Source organism: Anser cygnoides, chromosome 13, assembly GCF_040182565.1.
Source record: "Anser cygnoides isolate HZ-2024a breed goose chromosome 13, Taihu_goose_T2T_genome, whole genome shotgun sequence".
Lineage (NCBI taxonomy): Eukaryota > Metazoa > Chordata > Aves > Anseriformes > Anatidae > Anser > Anser cygnoides.
In genome coordinates this window covers 3,102,902-3,121,204 of record NC_089885.1, presented here as the reverse complement: position 1 = coordinate 3,121,204, position 18,303 = coordinate 3,102,902, and the positions used below count along the sequence as shown (strand labels likewise).

At 41.0% G+C, this 18,303-nt stretch overlaps 1 protein-coding gene across 2 annotated transcripts in view; it reads left to right on the top strand.

Moving 5' to 3' along the window:
• Positions 1-18,303, top strand: part of COL4A6 (collagen type IV alpha 6 chain) — a 130,374-nt gene that overhangs the window by 99,101 nt on the left and 12,970 nt on the right. For both annotated transcript variants that reach the window (XM_067004888.1, XM_048070766.2), the window contains exons 16-31: positions 476-520; positions 1,556-1,609; positions 2,831-2,900; positions 3,650-3,760; positions 4,597-4,746; positions 6,816-6,920; positions 7,823-7,983; positions 8,863-9,042; positions 9,638-9,821; positions 12,409-12,480; positions 12,878-12,985; positions 14,109-14,330; positions 14,594-14,755; positions 16,728-16,898; positions 17,567-17,710; positions 17,954-18,079. In XM_067004888.1, the coding sequence (XP_066860989.1) occupies positions 476-520; positions 1,556-1,609; positions 2,831-2,900; positions 3,650-3,760; positions 4,597-4,746; positions 6,816-6,920; positions 7,823-7,983; positions 8,863-9,042; positions 9,638-9,821; positions 12,409-12,480; positions 12,878-12,985; positions 14,109-14,330; positions 14,594-14,755; positions 16,728-16,898; positions 17,567-17,710; positions 17,954-18,079 (2,065 nt within the window). The remainder of the gene's footprint in view (positions 1-475; positions 521-1,555; positions 1,610-2,830; positions 2,901-3,649; positions 3,761-4,596; positions 4,747-6,815; positions 6,921-7,822; positions 7,984-8,862; positions 9,043-9,637; positions 9,822-12,408; positions 12,481-12,877; positions 12,986-14,108; positions 14,331-14,593; positions 14,756-16,727; positions 16,899-17,566; positions 17,711-17,953; positions 18,080-18,303) is intronic.

The window sequence follows — 18,303 nt, the reverse complement described above, 5'->3', positions numbered from 1 at the left end:
TTTCCAATTTTTTGAAAGCTTTTTTTTTGAAAGCCAGCCATAAATTCTTCAAATCACTGTGATTTTGCAGACACGTGGTGCTCATACACAACAGAAAGACCAAGACATTCTGTTCTGCATGTGAAGAACAAATCATCAAGATAGAAAGCATTTGTCTGTATTAAGTTTCATGGCTTTGTAATTACAAACTACCTACCTACCTTTCTACTAAGTTGAGACACTGTGACTTACTTAACTTGAACTACTGATTAGCAAGACAATAACTAAAGAAGATAAGAGGTCCTTTATCAATCATTCTGCTGAATTCTTTCAGTGATGATTGTTAGTATATGGAAGACATGGAATATTAGTGGTACCTTCTCCTTTTGAAAGTTTACCTTTTCATTCTTTGGTACTGAGATCTTGGAGCCTGATATAATAAGACCAGACCGACATGGAGCCTTTGAAAGTTACGTAATGTGTTTTGCTGTTTTAGGGTCTTCTGGGACTGGATGGATCTGATGGGATTCCAGGGAGAAAGGTGAAATGTTCTTTTATTTTTTACTGTACTTACAATTGCAGAAACCATCTACCTGCTTACGATCATCTGATCTCTTTATTGGCTCCAAGCTCTCCTCTGATGCATGAATGCATCTGCCCTATAAAACTAGTGAGCACTAACTGGAAAGTCCATCTCTAGATCTCTTCAACTGTTTCTGTAGTTATCCCTATGTGTTCAAGGGACCACCTCCACAGACTGGAAATTACATTTCCTTATGGAACAACCAAACTCTCTCACTTTTGTCTTTTTTGCAGATACCTTTTTGTAGTGTACCAAGTAGAAATGGCCAGGTGATCAAGGGGCTGAAAGCATGCTAAAGCACTTCTAATTTCAGATGCACCAGTGGAAATTGCTCAAGAAAGCAACATGAGCTGCTGTCAAAGACAGCTGTCCACAACTGCAGGAGTTTAAAATTAAGGTTCCCTGCTCCAGAGCTCTTGGAATATTCCATTTTTTCTGCAGTTGCAGTACTCAGTACTCAAGGCTCAGTTTGATACACTACCTAATAGAGAAAAATAGATCACTTCAGTGTAGGTTTCCAGTCATGCATCCAGAAGGGGAGCTTTGGTGTCTGAGAGAATGCTACCAGAAAATGGGTAGCAGAAAGCTGGATCTCCCAGTGGCATTGAAAAAGTTTTAGGACCAATGGGTTGACGGAGTTGGAACAAAGTGAAGAGAAAGTGTGGGGTGCAAGGAAAATAGCATTTGAGACTCTTCAAGCATTTCTGGAGTTCTGTGAGAGCTCCAAAGTGTCTCCTCATTGAGACACCACCATGCCTGTTCACAAGTTCTCAGAATTTTTCCAGCACAAGGAGGCCTAAAGGCTCAGGTATTTTGTGAGTGCTGAGAAATTGATGCCGTCGGTTTTCTCTTTATTACTTCTGCAGATGCTTGACAGTGTTTGTAATACTATGAATTGGGTTTGTGGTTCAAGTCCAAGCACTGCAGGTGTCTCAGCTAGCCACTGGCTTATTGTCTCACTGTGTAAAAATGTTCTCCTGTGTGACTGTACAGGGTCATCCAGGTATTCCAGGCTATCCAGGACTGGATGGAGTTGAAGGCACAAAGGTAAATTCTCACATGAAAACACTGAAGCACTGCTTTTGTAAAGATACTTGCATGAATAAATGTCTTTGCCCCAGTCAGACCCCCCTCTTTACCTTTGTATGACTGTGAATATTCAGTATTTTTCACTTCCTCGTTTACTTTATCGATGAGAATAAAATTGAACGGTTGCTGAACTGTGAACACTCAGATATTTTAATACATTTACAACATTTATTCACGTAATTTCATGACTTACAGTTGTATATATAGTGTCTCCTGTCTCCTTCATCCTTACACAAATGCCACATGTACTGGGCAATTGAGGCAAGATTAGATGGAAGTAAGTGAATGTTTAAGATAGCTGCCAAGGCTTTCAGACATCTGGAAACTGAGTGGAAAATGGTGGGATAGTAGTTTGCTGTGAAAACAACTTATTTGCCACCAAAATTGCTATATGGTTGGCAGGCATGAGAAATGCAAGTGCTGAAGGGTTTTTTTGTGAAGAACATGCAGAAGAATAGTAGAAGTTTATGTACAGAGCAGTAATACTGGAAGAAGCATCAAAGTGTTGCACTGCCTTGGCACACTGAATTGTGTTTATTATATATTACGTGTGATGGTGATTTGGACAACAGTCAGATTTTGTACTTCCTGTTTTAAATAGGATTTAATACTGTGTTAGAGTGAGAAGGCGGAGCGATACTACTGTTTGTCACAACTTGCTTGTTCTCTTTATGTGATTTTATGGAGGAATCAATTTTCCTGTTATTTAAATTCAGGGTTCCAAGGCAACAGGTATCTGCAGTGATACTTTTAAAAATGTTTATATTTGTAGCAGCTATGAATTCATATTCATACCACAAGTTGAAAAAAAGTGGTCTACGTGGTATTGGTCAATATGCAAACATGGTTACTGGTCTTCAGTACACATGGTGTGTATATGTCTGTGCTTTCTGTTGAGGTAACAGGATGCCTTCAGAGGATAGCTGGATACTAGCAAGCACTTTGTCTTAAGCAGCCATCAGTTCCATCAGACAGGAAGAGCAGATAAATGAGGACTGCAGATAGTTGTGAACAGCAGAATATCAAAGTGAACAAGTGAATTTTTCATCAAGGAAAAGAGTGATGTTTAGTCAGTGAATGACCAGACCCTGCTACCACAATACAGTCTGTGTCATGACAAGCAGTCTTCCCCTCTACCATCCATCTCTAATAATGGTGTGAATCTGTTTTCTTCTACAGGGTGAATTAGGTGACATGGGTCCCCCAGGCCCTCCTATCGTTGTTGACAGGGAAGGTGTAGTCATTTCAGGTACACATTTCCATTTTGCTTTGGAACTAGTTTAAAGCACTTTCTCTGATCCCAACTTTCATTATTACTGTATTTTACCACTTTTCCACATTGCAAATTGGAAATATCTCTTTGTTATTCCCCCTTTCAGTTCTGTTTTGGTGGCATACAGATACATTTGGTCCCAGGTATATAATACCAGAGATTACAATAAACCTTTCATTCCCAGGTTGCAGAATGATATGTTTAAAGGCAGAATGAAATGTTCAGCTCCTAGGAGGCTGACTGTGTGTGAGCATGGGGAAATGTAGGCTACCTGTGTGTCTTATTTCTGTTTACCATGGAAAAATGGTTTCTTATGTTGCATGGAAATGGGTACTCTGAATGTCATTCTGTATTATTTGACATTCAGTGTGCTAAGAATACTGTTGGGAAAAGGAGCTTGGTTAATGCCACAGCTGTATGAGTCCTGGGCAGGAACAGTCTCTGAAGCTATAAAAATGAGAAGACAAGCTGAGTGATGTCTCTTATTCTGCTTTCACATGCAGTCAAGTTTTAAACAACCTCTTCCAGAGCTCAGGAGGAAGTTTTAACCATTAACTTGGACTAACCAGTTTTGACCATTAACTTGGACTAACAGCCTTACTGCTAATGGCTTTGCAGCCTTTACTGGCAATATCAGTGGCCACTGAGTTAGAAGACTGAACAGAGCCTTTCAGCAGAAATTCTCACAAGTTTTTCTTCTTTGTCTTTCTGTGTTTGTCTAATAGGTGCCCCAGGTGACCCTGGAAACCCAGGAATACCTGGTCCTCCAGGAGATGAAGGGGGCAGTGGTTTACCAGGCCTTCCGGGAGCTCCAGGGTTTCCAGGCCTGGAGAGAGGTAAAGCGTCTGCTAATTGCCCTTAGCAGGCTGTTTTCTGTGTGTTTGTTGCTAAGAGACTCTGAGTAGCAGCCTGAAGATGTTGAAGGTGTTGGATCTAGCCTCTCCCTGCTCCTTCAGCTGGCTGATTTGCAAGCTGCCCTGTGAGAAGTATGAGTCAGGGATGGCACTGGAAAACCTTGTATGTTGTCTTGGATGGAGCAGAATTACAGTGATTACAGTCCATTTCAAGGCTTCAGGTGTAAATATTTGGTGCACGGAAGGTTGTTTGAATTCTATTTCAAATGAGTTGATTGGCAAAACCTTTGCTATAAATGGAATATTTTAAATAATTGCAAGTGTTGTTGAAAATGAGGGTTTTTTTTAATGACTTCTCGTATTTGCAATAGAGAGCTATCAGATTGGCTACATAAAACCACTGTAGCTGGTACCCATTTGTCCCATCAAAAATCTCATGTGAAAGTTTTTGTTTCACCTGAATACATCTGTGAAGTCCTGACCAGCAACGATCCAGAGCTAGGAACTACTAAGGCACATATAAATATCTCACTCAAACGCAATATGAAAATAAACAAATTGCAGTCTTCCATAGTTCATGATCTAACCTATTAGTGGGACTTGAATACAGCCCTCTAAAGTTTTTTGGATGTCCAAAGGAGTGTGTAAATGGAAGCCAGTTGGTAGCTACAATTAATAAGTTTTCCTTTGTATGATATTATAAATTGTCCTTTGCTAACATGGTTACAGTTCAGGACACAGTAGTAATTTTCATACCATTAAAAATACCAGAATATGTTTGCTGCTGGATAGCTGCTCATTGTGTCAATGTTGTCTAGATGGAATGGGCACTGGAGGGTCTCCAGGGATTCCAGGTGTGAAGGGTGAAATGGGAGAACCAGGAAGAGCAACGATTGGATTACCAGGCAGTCCTGGTAGAGATGGTTTACCGGGTCTGCCAGGAGCACCAGGGTTGCCTGGCTCATCACGTATGTACATTTTTAACATCTGTTTTTATATTGCATTCATAGTGAAACAAGACAAATAATCATTTATGTGTTTGTTTATTTGCCAGTGAACTTTATTCATCTGTAAATTTTAAAGGCTTGGTCGACATCCCATTGTAATTGTAACTCACAACCTTAAACATATTTATCAGCAGGATAAAAAAAATGTAACTGAAAAAAAAAAGTTACAATTTTAGAAGTGGGAACCTGATAGACTGAAGCACAAGGTTTTATCGACACAATTTATGAAACAGAGGACTTTGAAGTTCTAGGCTAGTCTCCTAAGCATGGCAGATCAAGCCTGATATTTCATAGGTTTGCATTGACTGGTGCTGCATCTCCCAAACTAAGTACCAGTTCTGTCTACTCAGTTTGGATTATTTTGTCTATTAACAGGCAGTCATCTGAGAAGGTAGTCCATAGTAAGGATGTAGCATGAAAATGTAGCTACTTGATTTCTCCCAGTGAATGTAGTGTTGTCATATAGCAAATGTAATAACTAACCCCAAGGCTAACACCCTCAGATGTCTGCTGTTAAAATGTACAGTTTTTTCTTCAACTTTCTATATTTGCACTGTTTTAGTAGGATGAAACTTAGCCAGCTCAGTTGACTCCTAGGAATCATGTTTCAGCTGGGGAAAAGAAAGGAGGTTAGAGATATAGCATGCCGGATGATGGGAGAAAAGCCAAATAATGTTTGCCCTGGTACTGGCTTAGATAAAGAAGAGACCTTGACCTTATGAGTACCTGAAGTAAATGCCTGATCTTGTGAGGAGGTATTTCGGGCACCAGGAATCAGACAGGATGCCTGAAGAGACAGTTTATGAACCTAAAGAAATGTGATTTCATATTTACATGCTCATTTGTATATATGTCCTGATTGGGTTAATTATGTACTGTTTTGTTTTCCTCAGAAGATAAATAGTAAATGAAAAAGGGATGATTGTATGCAAACCTTATGTTTTAATATTCTGCCATAAACTGAGTTCAAGCAGCCTGTGTTATTCTTGAGAGTGAAACTTTCAAAACCAGGACACACTCCAGCGATGGAGCCAATGAACATACTCTGATGAAACTATTTTCCATAGAGAAGAAATAACTGCCGTCTTACCAATAACTATTTGTCAGTCAAATCCTGCTAAGTTTTCTGCAGAGTCAGTAAAACTCTTGTAGCTGTTTTTAGCTGATGGCTGCAGTTTGTTTCCACAGAACATCAGATGTGCTCATTGGCACTCCATTTTGCTGTTGTCACTGAGGGGAAGGGCTTTCAGACACCATCGTTTCAGATGATGTTAGATCACTATTGGATCACCCTCTGCTGTTTCTGCCAGCTCATGTTTCATTGTATTCCTCAGCATATAAAGAGATAGAATAGTCCTGCAGCTGTAAAGTGAGGGACAGGGGAATTCCCATAACCATTTTGCCACTTAGTCTCTTTCCTGAACTGCAGGGACTTGATGAGAAGCTCTGCAGAAGGCAGGTAGCCCTGGGAATGACTCTACCATGCCAGCAGTAGCAGAGACGTTGCTCATACGCAATAACTTCTGCACCAACAAAAAGGCAGTAGCCAGTCACCACAATCACCACCACATTGGTTAGTTCCTCCTTCAACTTCTGTCCACATGAGTCCCTGCATGCGAGTGTCAGCTTGTCCCAGAGCTGTGAAGGCACATCTGATCCTCTGCATAATGCTGCAGTGGGGACAGGCCATGAACGAATTCATTTGTGCTTCTCTATTCAACCTGTTTGCAGTTGGGTTGGTTCTTTGGCCAGCTATTAAGTCTTTGAAAAATTGCAATAGTAGAGCAACAGAGGAATAAAACTCTGCTGCATCCACTTTGTAAGATCTTCTGCTCTTCTGTATAGGAAGCTAAAGGCAAACATGTAGCAGAGGATTGTAGCCCATAATATCAGGTTCATCTTTTTGTGTAACTTAGGCAGCTGCAGCTTGATCCAGTGCCATTTCTGTCAATTGCATCCCTGCCATTATAAGTAATTAATGAGCTGGAAATACAGCCTTCTCAGGGCTTTTGCTCGCTTTCCACATGTAGGCCCTTCATTCCTCCCGGACGCAATCTTGGATGGAAGGACTGGGGCCCCCGGGGAGCCTGGACAGAGAGGGCTTCCAGGAGCTTTGGGTCCAAAGGGTTACAAAGGTAATTGTCTCTTTTTTGGAAGAACCTTTCAACAATCGAATGATCTCACTTCCATGTGATTAATAACCTAAGGGATGAGGTGGAAATGTCTTTATGACAAATCAGAGAAGCTTGGAGGTGGATAAGAAGAGCAGCAGCCTTTATGTTTTAGAGAGAGTAGTGCCCAGCACTGCCACTAAAATCCTATTTTCTACCTCCTGCTCTTCTCAGGCAAATGAGCAGATAAACACCTCATACCCAATTAGCTAAACAAGTTGTGCTTTAAAGCCATAAGATGTAACAAGACTTAGAAATAAAGCCCTGTGTTCTGCTTTTGTAATTAATATAGGCTGGAAATGACAGAGAAACGTAATCTTATTCACCTCTGTGCTAAAAATTATGAGAATTTGGGGTTTAGTTTATAATGGAACACTAAAGTGGGATGATGTAAACATCACTGTGCGTTATGGTGGTTTGGATCTGCGCCCAGTTACAATTCCAGAAAAGATAAAGATATCCAGCTGAGGGTCACTGTAACCTCCTGTGAGTGGGAGTACAGATTTGTTTTCTCTGACAGGCAACCGTCCCTTAAGATCCACAAGACTTCTGTCCTAAAATTCTCCTTAAAATCATCTGCTTTGGAGAATTGAAACCTTTGGGAAGAGGTCAAGGAAATAAGCATGATGTACCAGATAATGCTGAGGTTCATGCTGCACGTGGTAATTTGGTGGTGGGTGTTGAACAGAAATTAACATGGACAAAGCTTCCCCCTGCTTGACACTCTCATGGCCTGAACAGAGTAGGCACAACATCATATCATGTCTGAATGGTTTTGTCCCAATATTGCTTTTGGAGCTCTTGAAACCATAAAAGGGTCTTTATCCGAATGAAACTGACTTTGAGGTGTTGACTGTATTTTCCAGGAGAGGCAGGTGATTGTGCTTGTGATGGAGGAGTTACGAGACCTGGTGTAAAAGGCATCTCAGGTCCACAAGGTCCAACGGGAATCCCTGGCGTGCCTGGGATCAAGGGCGTTAGTGGAGACCCAGGCACTGTGGGTGCACCAGGACTGCGAGGCCCTCTGGTAAGACAAGGAAGAGTTTATATCGGTTGTCATGAATTACAGGAGAAAAAGTGGCCCTGTGCAATTCCTGGTGTGGATCGCATTGAAACCAGAACATATTTTTGGCATAATTTCTTCTACTTGCTTGGACAAAAAATCAACAAACCCTGTGAAAAGAATCTGTGGAAAGAATCAGAAAGTAGAGAAGTTATCATGTAAAAATGGGGGAAGAAATGGTTCTTAAGGTCTGAGAACTGCAATTTAGCAGTCACAGGTAAAAGCAGTAACAATTATTCATCCGAGGGCTTCTTGGGACGCATAGATTAGACCCAGGGTTCTCTCTAAGTGAGGGCCACCCGTGGAAGCAGATATGCTTCTGTATGGAGAGAAGACCTGAAATCGAATGATGAGCTCTGTCCACATCATTGCTCATAGCTATAAAAGTTGTCTGTCTCAGATGCAGTCTAAGCACACTAAATGACTTCAGAGTATCTTCATCAATGTCAGTGAATGCAGCACACCAAGTAATAGGGTGTAATAATAAATACTCAATCCTCCAATACTTGGGCCCTGTTAAATCATGACTGATACAGTGTTCCCAGATGCCATCCAAGACTGCTGGATCACTATAGTGCTATATACCCAGGTTTGGCTTGCCACTGTAAAATTGTAGTGACTTAACTGAAACATTTGGAAATACTCAAACTTTTTTTTTCTTTTTCATAACGTATACAATAGGAAACCCTTTAGAGCTTCTTTCTAGCTCCAGTCATTGTGTCCTGACCTCATATGACATTTTTAAAAAGCAAAGGCTTTTCTCTGCATGTTCGTATGCCTGATTGTTTGTTTGTTTTTTTGATGGTGGTGGCAGTTTTGTTTTTTTAATCTTTTGCTCTGTAGGCTTCAGCTGGCCAGCAAGGTCTTCCAGGCCTTAAGGGAGAAAAAGGAGATTCATCCTATGCAACAGGCAGAGGTGCTCGTGGGGACCGTGGTGCGACGGCGCCCAGAGGACCTTCAGGCATCCCAGGAACTCCTGGTAGGGATGGACTTCCAGGTTTGCCAGGCCCGCCAGGCCCTCCGGTAAGTTCAGATTAATTTAGCAGCAGTGCTTTAGGATTGCAATAAGGAGCAGAGAGATCAGAAAGGCCTGGTTTACTAGCCCTGATTATCTGTGTGGTAAGTCTCCAAATACATTAAAAAGAGCTCATTCCTGAATATAGATTTGTCTTGATCAAGATTAATAATTGGCACTGGCCAATGCCTCTGGCTGCCCAGTCAAACAATAAAGTTCCTGTAGTGGGGGAGGCCCTAATGCCGTTTTACGTTGTGTCCTGATAGATAAGACCCTGTCGGCACAAGTCAAATCTTGGAGTAGAAAAACCACACCAGAATCTTTTTAATTAATTACAATAACACACAAACTAATCTTTCAGAATATGTAATACTTAATGTTTTGGCAAACACAACATAAAAAATATTTTCTAATAGTATCTGAGTTTTCCTGCATCTTGAAATAATGGTGGATGATTTACAGTGGTTTTCATGTACTTCCCCAGGCACATTTGAAACTTGCATAGAGCTGACCAAACTTTTATGCATTTGCTAAAGTAACAGTGATGTACGTTCTTTCCACATCTCTTGGATTTTCAGCTGTAATTGTCTTTGCTGTGCACAGGGGGATGGTGCGCTGGGATTCCCAGGTGAGAAAGGACTGCCAGGATTACCTGGCACCAAGGGCCATCACGGAGAGACTGGTTCTCCTGGTGTTGGATATCCAGGTCCTAGTGGAGTTCGTGGGCCGCCAGGTGACCCAGGGCTGGATGGCCTTCCAGGACAAGCAGGTTTTCCAGGACCCCCAGGTAGGTTTTGCTGGATCTGCTCTCACTTTGAAAAGGTGCAAAGCTGCTACAAGTTAAGTGGCACTAAACCTACTGCTGTTCTTGTACCAGGCAAGAAGATGGCATTAGGTTAAAGATTGCTCTTTAAATTAATTAAAACTGCTCTGTGGGCTCACTAGACCTCTCATAGCAGTCACTGCTTTGTCAAGTTGTCATGCTCAGGAGGACACAGATAATAAGCAGCAAGTATCTGAGCTGAATACTCAAACACTAATTGTTTTGGATGGAGCCTACTCACTGACTGTTGCTGGAGAGCCATTTTACACCAAAGGTAATTAGGAAGACAGTTAAAATGAAGTTTTTAAAAAGCACAGCCCACTTCATTGTCTAGGTAATAATGGTAACTCACTGGTATCTGGGACTTCTGAATTAGTTCTCAGAACTGTTACTGAAATAAAAAGAGCTCTAGATTTTTACAGAGTAGGTATTACATGAGTATTTTACATATGTAGGCTTCTACTTTTGTAGTTCTGTAAGCATCGATAATACAGTATTAACAGTATATTTGCAGATGATGTGGTTGCATATGTTTCTGAACTGATAAACTGTTGTTCTGAGTTCAAAAATCTTGGTGATGAGACCACTACACCTTGAGGAGCTTGGCAGAGGAATATTAAACCCACAGAGAGGTGAGAGGTAGGCCAGAATAGCAATGGGAAGGCTGCACAGACATGCTGGATGGCACATTACCTGACGTGTGTCATGCTGTGCTGTTGTTGTGGGGTGAGGAGAGAGCTGGCATTAGTGTCCTCCTGGAACAGTCTACATAAGCTTTTTTTCTTAGCCAAGTAACATGTTAAATGCTGAAAGCTTTATTAATTCATAACTATGAATGCTTACATCTTTGGTAAATTGTCTCTTACAAAATCCACTGAATTAAAATTGCATTGTAAGATAAGTAAAAGTAAACTGCTCTGTGCATGATGTGAACTCTAGATATTCTGTGTAGCACATCAGAAGTCAGCTTACTATGAATGCTGCGTCAAAGCTTTGCTAAAAGTGAATGGTCTTTTGTGGAAATTATCTCTAGTCAAAATATAGGAAAGTGTGAAAAAGTCTTTAGCCAGTTCGGTTTGCACCCCCGTGGAAATGTGTAAGAAAGCTTGTGAATACATCATGCCCTCAATACTAGGAAAGCATTAAAAGACCCTTTGATATAGTAAGTTTCATCTAATATTAAAGAAATGTGTGTGGGTGGAAGAAATAATCCTATCTCATAGTACCCAGACTGAAAGGCCCTATCGTGAAAATGAGGAAAGACATTTAAAAAGAGACTGTGAGCTATTGAAGTTACCACGTCAAAGACCACTGAGGAATTTTGCAGTAAATCAGGGTGAAACAGTCTTGCCTTTGGAAAAGTCTAGCTCAGTATTTATAAAATTAGACTGATTTTATCCAGCATAAGATGATTACTCAAAAATGTTGGAGTTGTCCGCATTTGCTTTTATGCCTGACATGATCGTTTTGTAATTAATTTCCTTGATATTGGGATATTATTCTGTAAACTGTGATTCTGTAGGGTATTAATTAGCTGGGAACAGTTTTGCTTATATAACTTTTACACTAAGCCTTGCTTACATGATTTTGCAAAACACATGAGGAAACAGCCCTATTTGCTTTTCAGTTATCCTTACATGAAGTAATCATTGTCCAACCATTCTGCCTGTGGCTAATAACATAAAACATAGAATATGCTATTGTACAGGGCTGGTTTTGGAAAACTCACATAAGACACTCCTTAAAGCCATGTGTTGTGAATACAACAAAATTAATTCAACTTCCCTTTCCATGCCAGTTGCTGCCCTGCTGCTTGAAAATGTCATTTTTACTATACTGTGTCTGAGAAGGAAATGTCTCAGAGATGGACCTCAACTTTTTATTTTATAAAGCATTCCACATTAGGCTCACACAGGACTGCAGAAGAGCAAAGCTGGATTTTTTGTGTTGTGTTAGTACCATTTTAACTTTTACTTTGTCAAACAAATATTTTCTCAAAACTTACCCAAGTGCAGGCAGCAAAGCATGTATTACATCTCGCAATCGTGGCATTAGGTGTCTGCATCCATTCTAAGCACAAATTAGATCACAGATATTCCGGTTTTGAATCTCTGTCCTTAAAGCTAGTGCTGACTATGAAGAGGAGCTGCTCTCAGATGAAAATAGAGCAGTTTGGCGTTGTGTAAGAGTGGAAGTGTTATTACAGCTCTGTGTAGATATGTTATCATGAGTGTAATCATTTTTAAATGAGCTTTGCTGTCACTGGATGCCTTAAATCAAGGTAACAGCAATGAATTGAGAACTGACCTTTGATCCTCTCATGTCAAAGTAGAAAATGCCCTGAAGTTTCCTTCAACATTTGCATAACATCTCAATATGGGAGCAGATCAGACACCATGAGGTTGTCTTCCCTCTCGCTCCCTGCCACATCCACACTGCAGAGGAGCCTTGCTCGTTTCTTTGAGCTGGAGCTGATGTCTACGAGCAGCCCCTGAGTAGTTAGAAGTCTCCAAAGAGGTCTGTGTGCAAAGTCAGTGTTTCTTTCTTTTAGGTATCACCTTGCCCTGCATTGTCCCTGGAGCGTATGGGCCCCCTGGGATTCCCGGCTTCCCAGGATTGCCAGGTATGGAGACAAGCTGGTCCTCACGCACAGCCTGACTACCAAGAAGCACCTAGTCCTCACTGAAGATAATACCTGATAATTAACATCCTATGAGTGATAGTTATTCCAGAGAGTTAACTGACAGCATAGTATTCTTTATTCTTCAAAGGGGCTGGGCTTAAATCCCATGGAGGATCATAATGACTGCACCGTTTTTTCCCCTTTCAAGTAGCCTCTGAACCTCATCTTCTGTGTTTACATAGCTGATGTAACAGCCATGGTTTTTTGAAGCTATTTAGCTTAAATTGTGCATCCAGTGAGTGTTTCAAGCACTAACTTTGCAGAAAAGATCTGATCCTGTTTTCTGGTGCTATACTTTTGTCTTCTGCTATTCATTCATTAATATTTTAATCTTCAGGTCCCAAAGGCAGCAAAGGCTTTCCTGGCATTCCAGGGCAACCTGGATTACATGGGTCAAAAGGACAGCCAGGGTCTCCAGGAATAATTGGCTTGCAAGGGGAACCAGGTAAGAGTTTTTGTTATCTGATTAATGTATACAATATTTTATCAAAAGAGTTGTCTTAAAATGTAGGCCGTGTTTCCACCTGTTACATTCATAACGCTCCATTGTGAGCTCCACTGTGATCCTTCCAAATGCAATCTCTGCAACCAAATGGTTGCAGCTTGGAAGGAAAAAAAAAAAAAAAAGGAAGAAGAAATGTTTGTTATACTTGTTACCTGCCTTTAGTATTATACTGCTGCTGGAATTAAATAGGATGACCAACACAATTCGTTTCTTCAGAGACTATCATCACATGCTTTGTAACTGTTTAGAAACCACAAAGTATTTTAAAACCCGTTTACCTGTTTTAAGCCATGTGTTATTCTGGTAAAAGTCTGTACACCATGCTTGGGTTTGTTTTAGCTGTGGGAATTTCTAATGGTTGTAGTAAATAAGGAGCAACAGGGGGTGGTGAGGGAAGACTCTTTAAGCTAGGTTGATATCAATCATATTTCTCTGTGGATATGGCTGTAGAAATCTCTTATCATTTCAGTGCATTAAATGGGGATGTCAATTTTACAGAGTCACTGATTTTGTGATACAACTGCTGAGCAGCACAAAACATTCACACAGCAGTGCTACTTAGCGTCTGCTTGACAAAGGGAGAGTACTTTCCAGTCCTCCTTGTGCCAGGGCTGTCAGTGTCTTCTGTCCCACAGTGCCAGAAGTTGTCTGATGTAGAGGACAAAGTAAGCTGCGAAAATATCTTTGCAGCTTTTGTGGATGGTGGTGGTAGTGAGATAGTGCCTGTCTGTTGCCTGAAGTAGTCATCTTCCTCCTTTTTTGTCCTTTTTGCCTAATCTGCTGTCTAGTGAAACCAAGCCTGTAAATGTAAGACTTGTAGCTGCAGCTTCAAGTTACTCCTAAAGTATTCTTCTAAGAAAAAGAAAAATTGAAAGGATATTTCAATTGTTTTTATCATTTTCATCACATTTTCTCACCAATCATAGTTTCTAATTCAGTACCAAAACATTCTGCAGCTTTCCAAACAGCCTTTTTTTTTTAAATGTTGATTTGGTTTGATATGGTATTGGGAGTGGATAGCCTGTACTTCTGCTGTCTGACATTTACTGTATTTCTCTTCAAGGCTTCTCTGGACCTCGAGGAGAGCAAGGGTCTCAAGGACTTCCAGGACTGGATGGGACAGATGGTTTGCCTGGGAAGATGGGTCCTTCAGGCTTAGCTGGAACTAAAGGAGCTCCTGGAGATGTGTTTGGTGCTGAGAGTGGAGCCCAGGGAGAGCGTGGCCGACCTGGACTCCAAGGTGATAAAGGGCTTGCAGGTGATATTGGATTTCCAGGACCAAAAGGTGAGCACTGTTGCTGCTTGTATCTGGGAATATCAAACTGTTTCTTTCAAAAATCTTTCCTCTTTACCATCTCTTCAAGATACTCTGTCAGCAATCTTCTAAGCTGCCTGCAGGTGGGAATTTGGTGGTTTTCTCTTAGAATCTAATGCAATTTACAGACTTTTATTACAACTCACTTTTTCATTGAATTATTATTGAATATTACAACTCATTTTTTCATTTTATTTTATTTGTTCTGTAACCTCCCATCTTTCTGTTCCCAGGGCTGGATGGGAGACCAGGCCTCCTAGGTATTAAAGGCGAACTGGGTAATCCAGGCTATTCCGGTGTCCCTGGATTGCGAGGACCTCCTGGCCCTGGAGGTCCTTTTGGCATTAAGGGAAAACCAGGACCGTTGGGATCGGTTGGCCTGGCAGGAGCTCCAGGTACGTAACATCTTCAAATGAAGACAAGTAGCTGAGCGTTGCAATGTTGAGGAAGTGTGGGAGAGGCATAACATTTGCTGGGAGTGCGCTCCTACCCCCGCTCAGGGGTAACTGAGTGCAGAATTTGAGTCTTTTGCCTCTGCTGGAATCTTTCTGCCTAGAAATGGTGCCCCAAAGCTGTAAGAAATACAGCAGAAAGATAGGAGAAAGTATCCTGATATTTTTAACAGCTCTGCATCTACAGTCTGGCTGTATCTTCATTTCCCATTTTCATGATGATTAATTTCTAATGTTTGAGGTTGTTTGAGACATGATTTTGATAGATTGGAAAATTGTTGGCTTTGTTAGAAGAAGCACTTATATCTTCTACACTGAGGGCAGAAAAGAAATTTATTTCCATTCGCTTTACAGGGAAAAAATACTCGAGTACAACAGTATCTCTCAAGCTGCACTGTCTAGAGAGTTTCATGATAACAGTAAATGCAAGACTTAAGAATCAAGCAAAGAGGCACCTGGGAATTAGTAGATAATGGTCTGTGATGTAATTCTGTTCTGACATGCACAATGACAGTGCTGGAACATGGTGGCAACGAATGAAAGCACTAACCTCATTCTAGATGAAAATTATAGTGTTGAAGTTTTTTATTTGAATGCTAACATGACTTTCACTTCCCTATTATTTTACTTTTATGGACTGTGTGCCATACATGACCGTTTCCTTCAACTGTTTTTAAAAACCTTCCGTTGTTAGGATGATAAACTCCAAATGACTAAGATATTTCAGCTGTATTCTCTGAATCATTAATTTCTTTTTATCCTTGTTCTTTCTGTTTACATATTTTATCTGTTTTTTCCTTCACCATGTTTCTTTTCCATTTATCATCAACTCCCCATTTCTGATGTCACACTGTTTGGTTATGGGTTCTTCACATAGGCTGTCAAGGTGAGAAAATGCAGTGTAGCATAAAAGCTCATGGACTAACAACCTAGCTTTTAATGCTACAAGAATTGCATTGACTATAGGTGATACCCCTTATTATTGCTAATCAAGCCAGAAGGCAAAGAACCATTGTAGTGAGAATGCTCAGATGGTAACAAAGCCTGAAACTTATAAGGAAATCCTTAATATGCACAACGTTTAAGTGTGCATTTTCTTTGTCTTTTTAAATGAAGCAGCCATTTTTTCTTCTGCTAAAAATAAAAATAAAAAATACTGGGTTGTAACTTAAAATGTTTGTCCTGGGTACAATGAAGCTCATATACTGGGTGCGACTGCTGCAAATGACATTTTTCAGAATCACTTGATTTTTTCTTCTCTTCCTTATTTTGGATCTAAGCATTCTGTTTTCAATGGTTTCAGCCTTTATTTAAAGTTGTAAACCATTACAAAGCTTCAGCTAGAAACATTCTGAAACATTTAGAGGCAAAACTGAGTGTATACGATGTTGGTTTTATGACAACACAATCAGAAGCTTGTTCCCTTAGCAAGCAATTGCTTTTGAGAAGTAACACTTTAACTACCAAGGTGGAAAAGAAACTTGTAAAAAACAAACAAACAAAAAAAACCTCTCCAATTGATCTCTGGTTCACCCAAAGGATGGGGTAGGTAGCAGAAGCTGTCATTAATGATGCTCCCCATCCTGGTTTGGCTGCATTGACGGTAAAGGTAAGACTGATGCTCTACACTTTAGTATCTGTTAAAGGAGACAAAAATGGATACATCATAAGGGGTTTCACTCTTGCCAGTGGTGTAGTGATGTAGGCAGTAACCCTCTTCATAGGTATTTTATTATTAGATGACTAATGCTTTTGCAGTTCTAAACTTTATGCCTTCTAGTAGGCTGCATGTGCCTTAAGGTCCATTTGTCATATTAGAACAATGCTATGTTTAAAGAGTTTGGAAAGCTGTCAACTAAACTGCCCCAGTGTTTGTGTGACATAATCTATTGAGTTCTTTCTTGTATTGATTCAGGACTTCCTGGAGTCAAAGGATTGACTGGGGATGTAGGTCCTCAAGGCCCTGCTGGAATGAAAGGCTTCCCAGGTCTTGATGGTGCTCCAGGATCTCCTGGGGAAAGAGGATTCTTGGGGCCACCTGGGCCGTTTGGTCACAACGGACGTCCAGGTTTCTCTGGGCCAAAAGGTATGTGTTCCATCGGGGGACAGTCTGAGATTGCTGTGCCCAACAAAAAATAACCTTGTTAGCATTGATTTTAAGCCATCCTCATCAGAAGAAAATGATTTCTCAACTAGTGTTGGAATGCATTTGTTTTTCTGCTGAGTTGTGAATTATGTATGATGGATTTAATTATCAAATTATAGTCATGAGGAGGTCCAGCTTAGGGACGTGGGCCCCTAAGTACAAAGAATCATGTAAGAAAGACAAGAAAATTGAAGAAATGAGGAACAGTGAATGAAATCATGAAGTAAGGGAAATATCATAGGAGGGAGCACATGAAGCACAATCCCAATGGGAAGTAAAGCTTTACCATCTGTATGGCCACTAAGCACAAATACAGTAATTGGTTATTAACCAAGTGTTATTTTAGGGGGAGGGAAGTACAGGTGTGTAACTGCAGGTTGCTCTCTTGGAAATTGATTGGGTTTTGCCCTCCAGTGGAAGCAAGGTGAAGCTCTCAAAGCCAAACTGAGAAGTATCATGAGTGGAGACCCATGAGAGAAGTGGCCCTGCTGTGCTTACACCACCACGTTTTACTGGCCAGACCCATCCTGCTTCCACCTGCCAGCTAGGTGGGTATGCAGCGTACCAGAAGAGACTAATTTTCTCTATTTCTCAACTTTTCTATACAGGTGAGAAGGGATCTTCTGGCCTGCTTGGTTTCCCTGGCATGCCAGGCTTGCCTGGTGTCCCTGGGGTGAATGGGTTTAAAGGAGCTCCTGGTGCAGCTGGAGGAAAAGGAAGCCCTGGAGTTCTGGGACTGCAAGGTCAAAAAGGTGAGAAACAGTTAAAAGGCTCTGCTGGCTGTGCAGCAGAGGGACTTTGGGGAGGCCTCTTGGAGATGTCTGCATATATTTAATGTTTTCTTCTGGGTGATGTGTTCTGTTCTTGTGAAATTCTTCGGTCTGGTTGCCAAAGGTGGAATTGAAGTTCTGTTACTGTCTGCCACTTTCTAATGATATACCCTTTCTCTGTTAGGCAATCTTATTGCAGAATAATCTGATTTTGTGTTTCTTCAGGTGACAGAGGCGATGTAGGTCCACCTGGTCTCCCTGTTCTTGGGCCTCCAGAACAGGCACTGCAATTCAAAGGAGACAAAGGAGATCCTGGATTAGCTGGACTTGGAGGATTCCCAGGACCTAGAGGTATGTCACAACATTGTCGCTAGTTGCTGGTACCAGTTCTTCAGAAACTGCTTACTCCTGGGGGATCGTGGCCTGCCCTTTTGACAGAGTCTGCAGTATTACTGTCTTCTGTTCTGCCATTCACATTTCAGCAAGATTTGCATATGGCAGCTTTGAATTTTGAGAAAACAGTTTTCCTTTGAGGCTCTGTTCTGCAGATCTTATCTCATCCCTTTCTCCTCTCT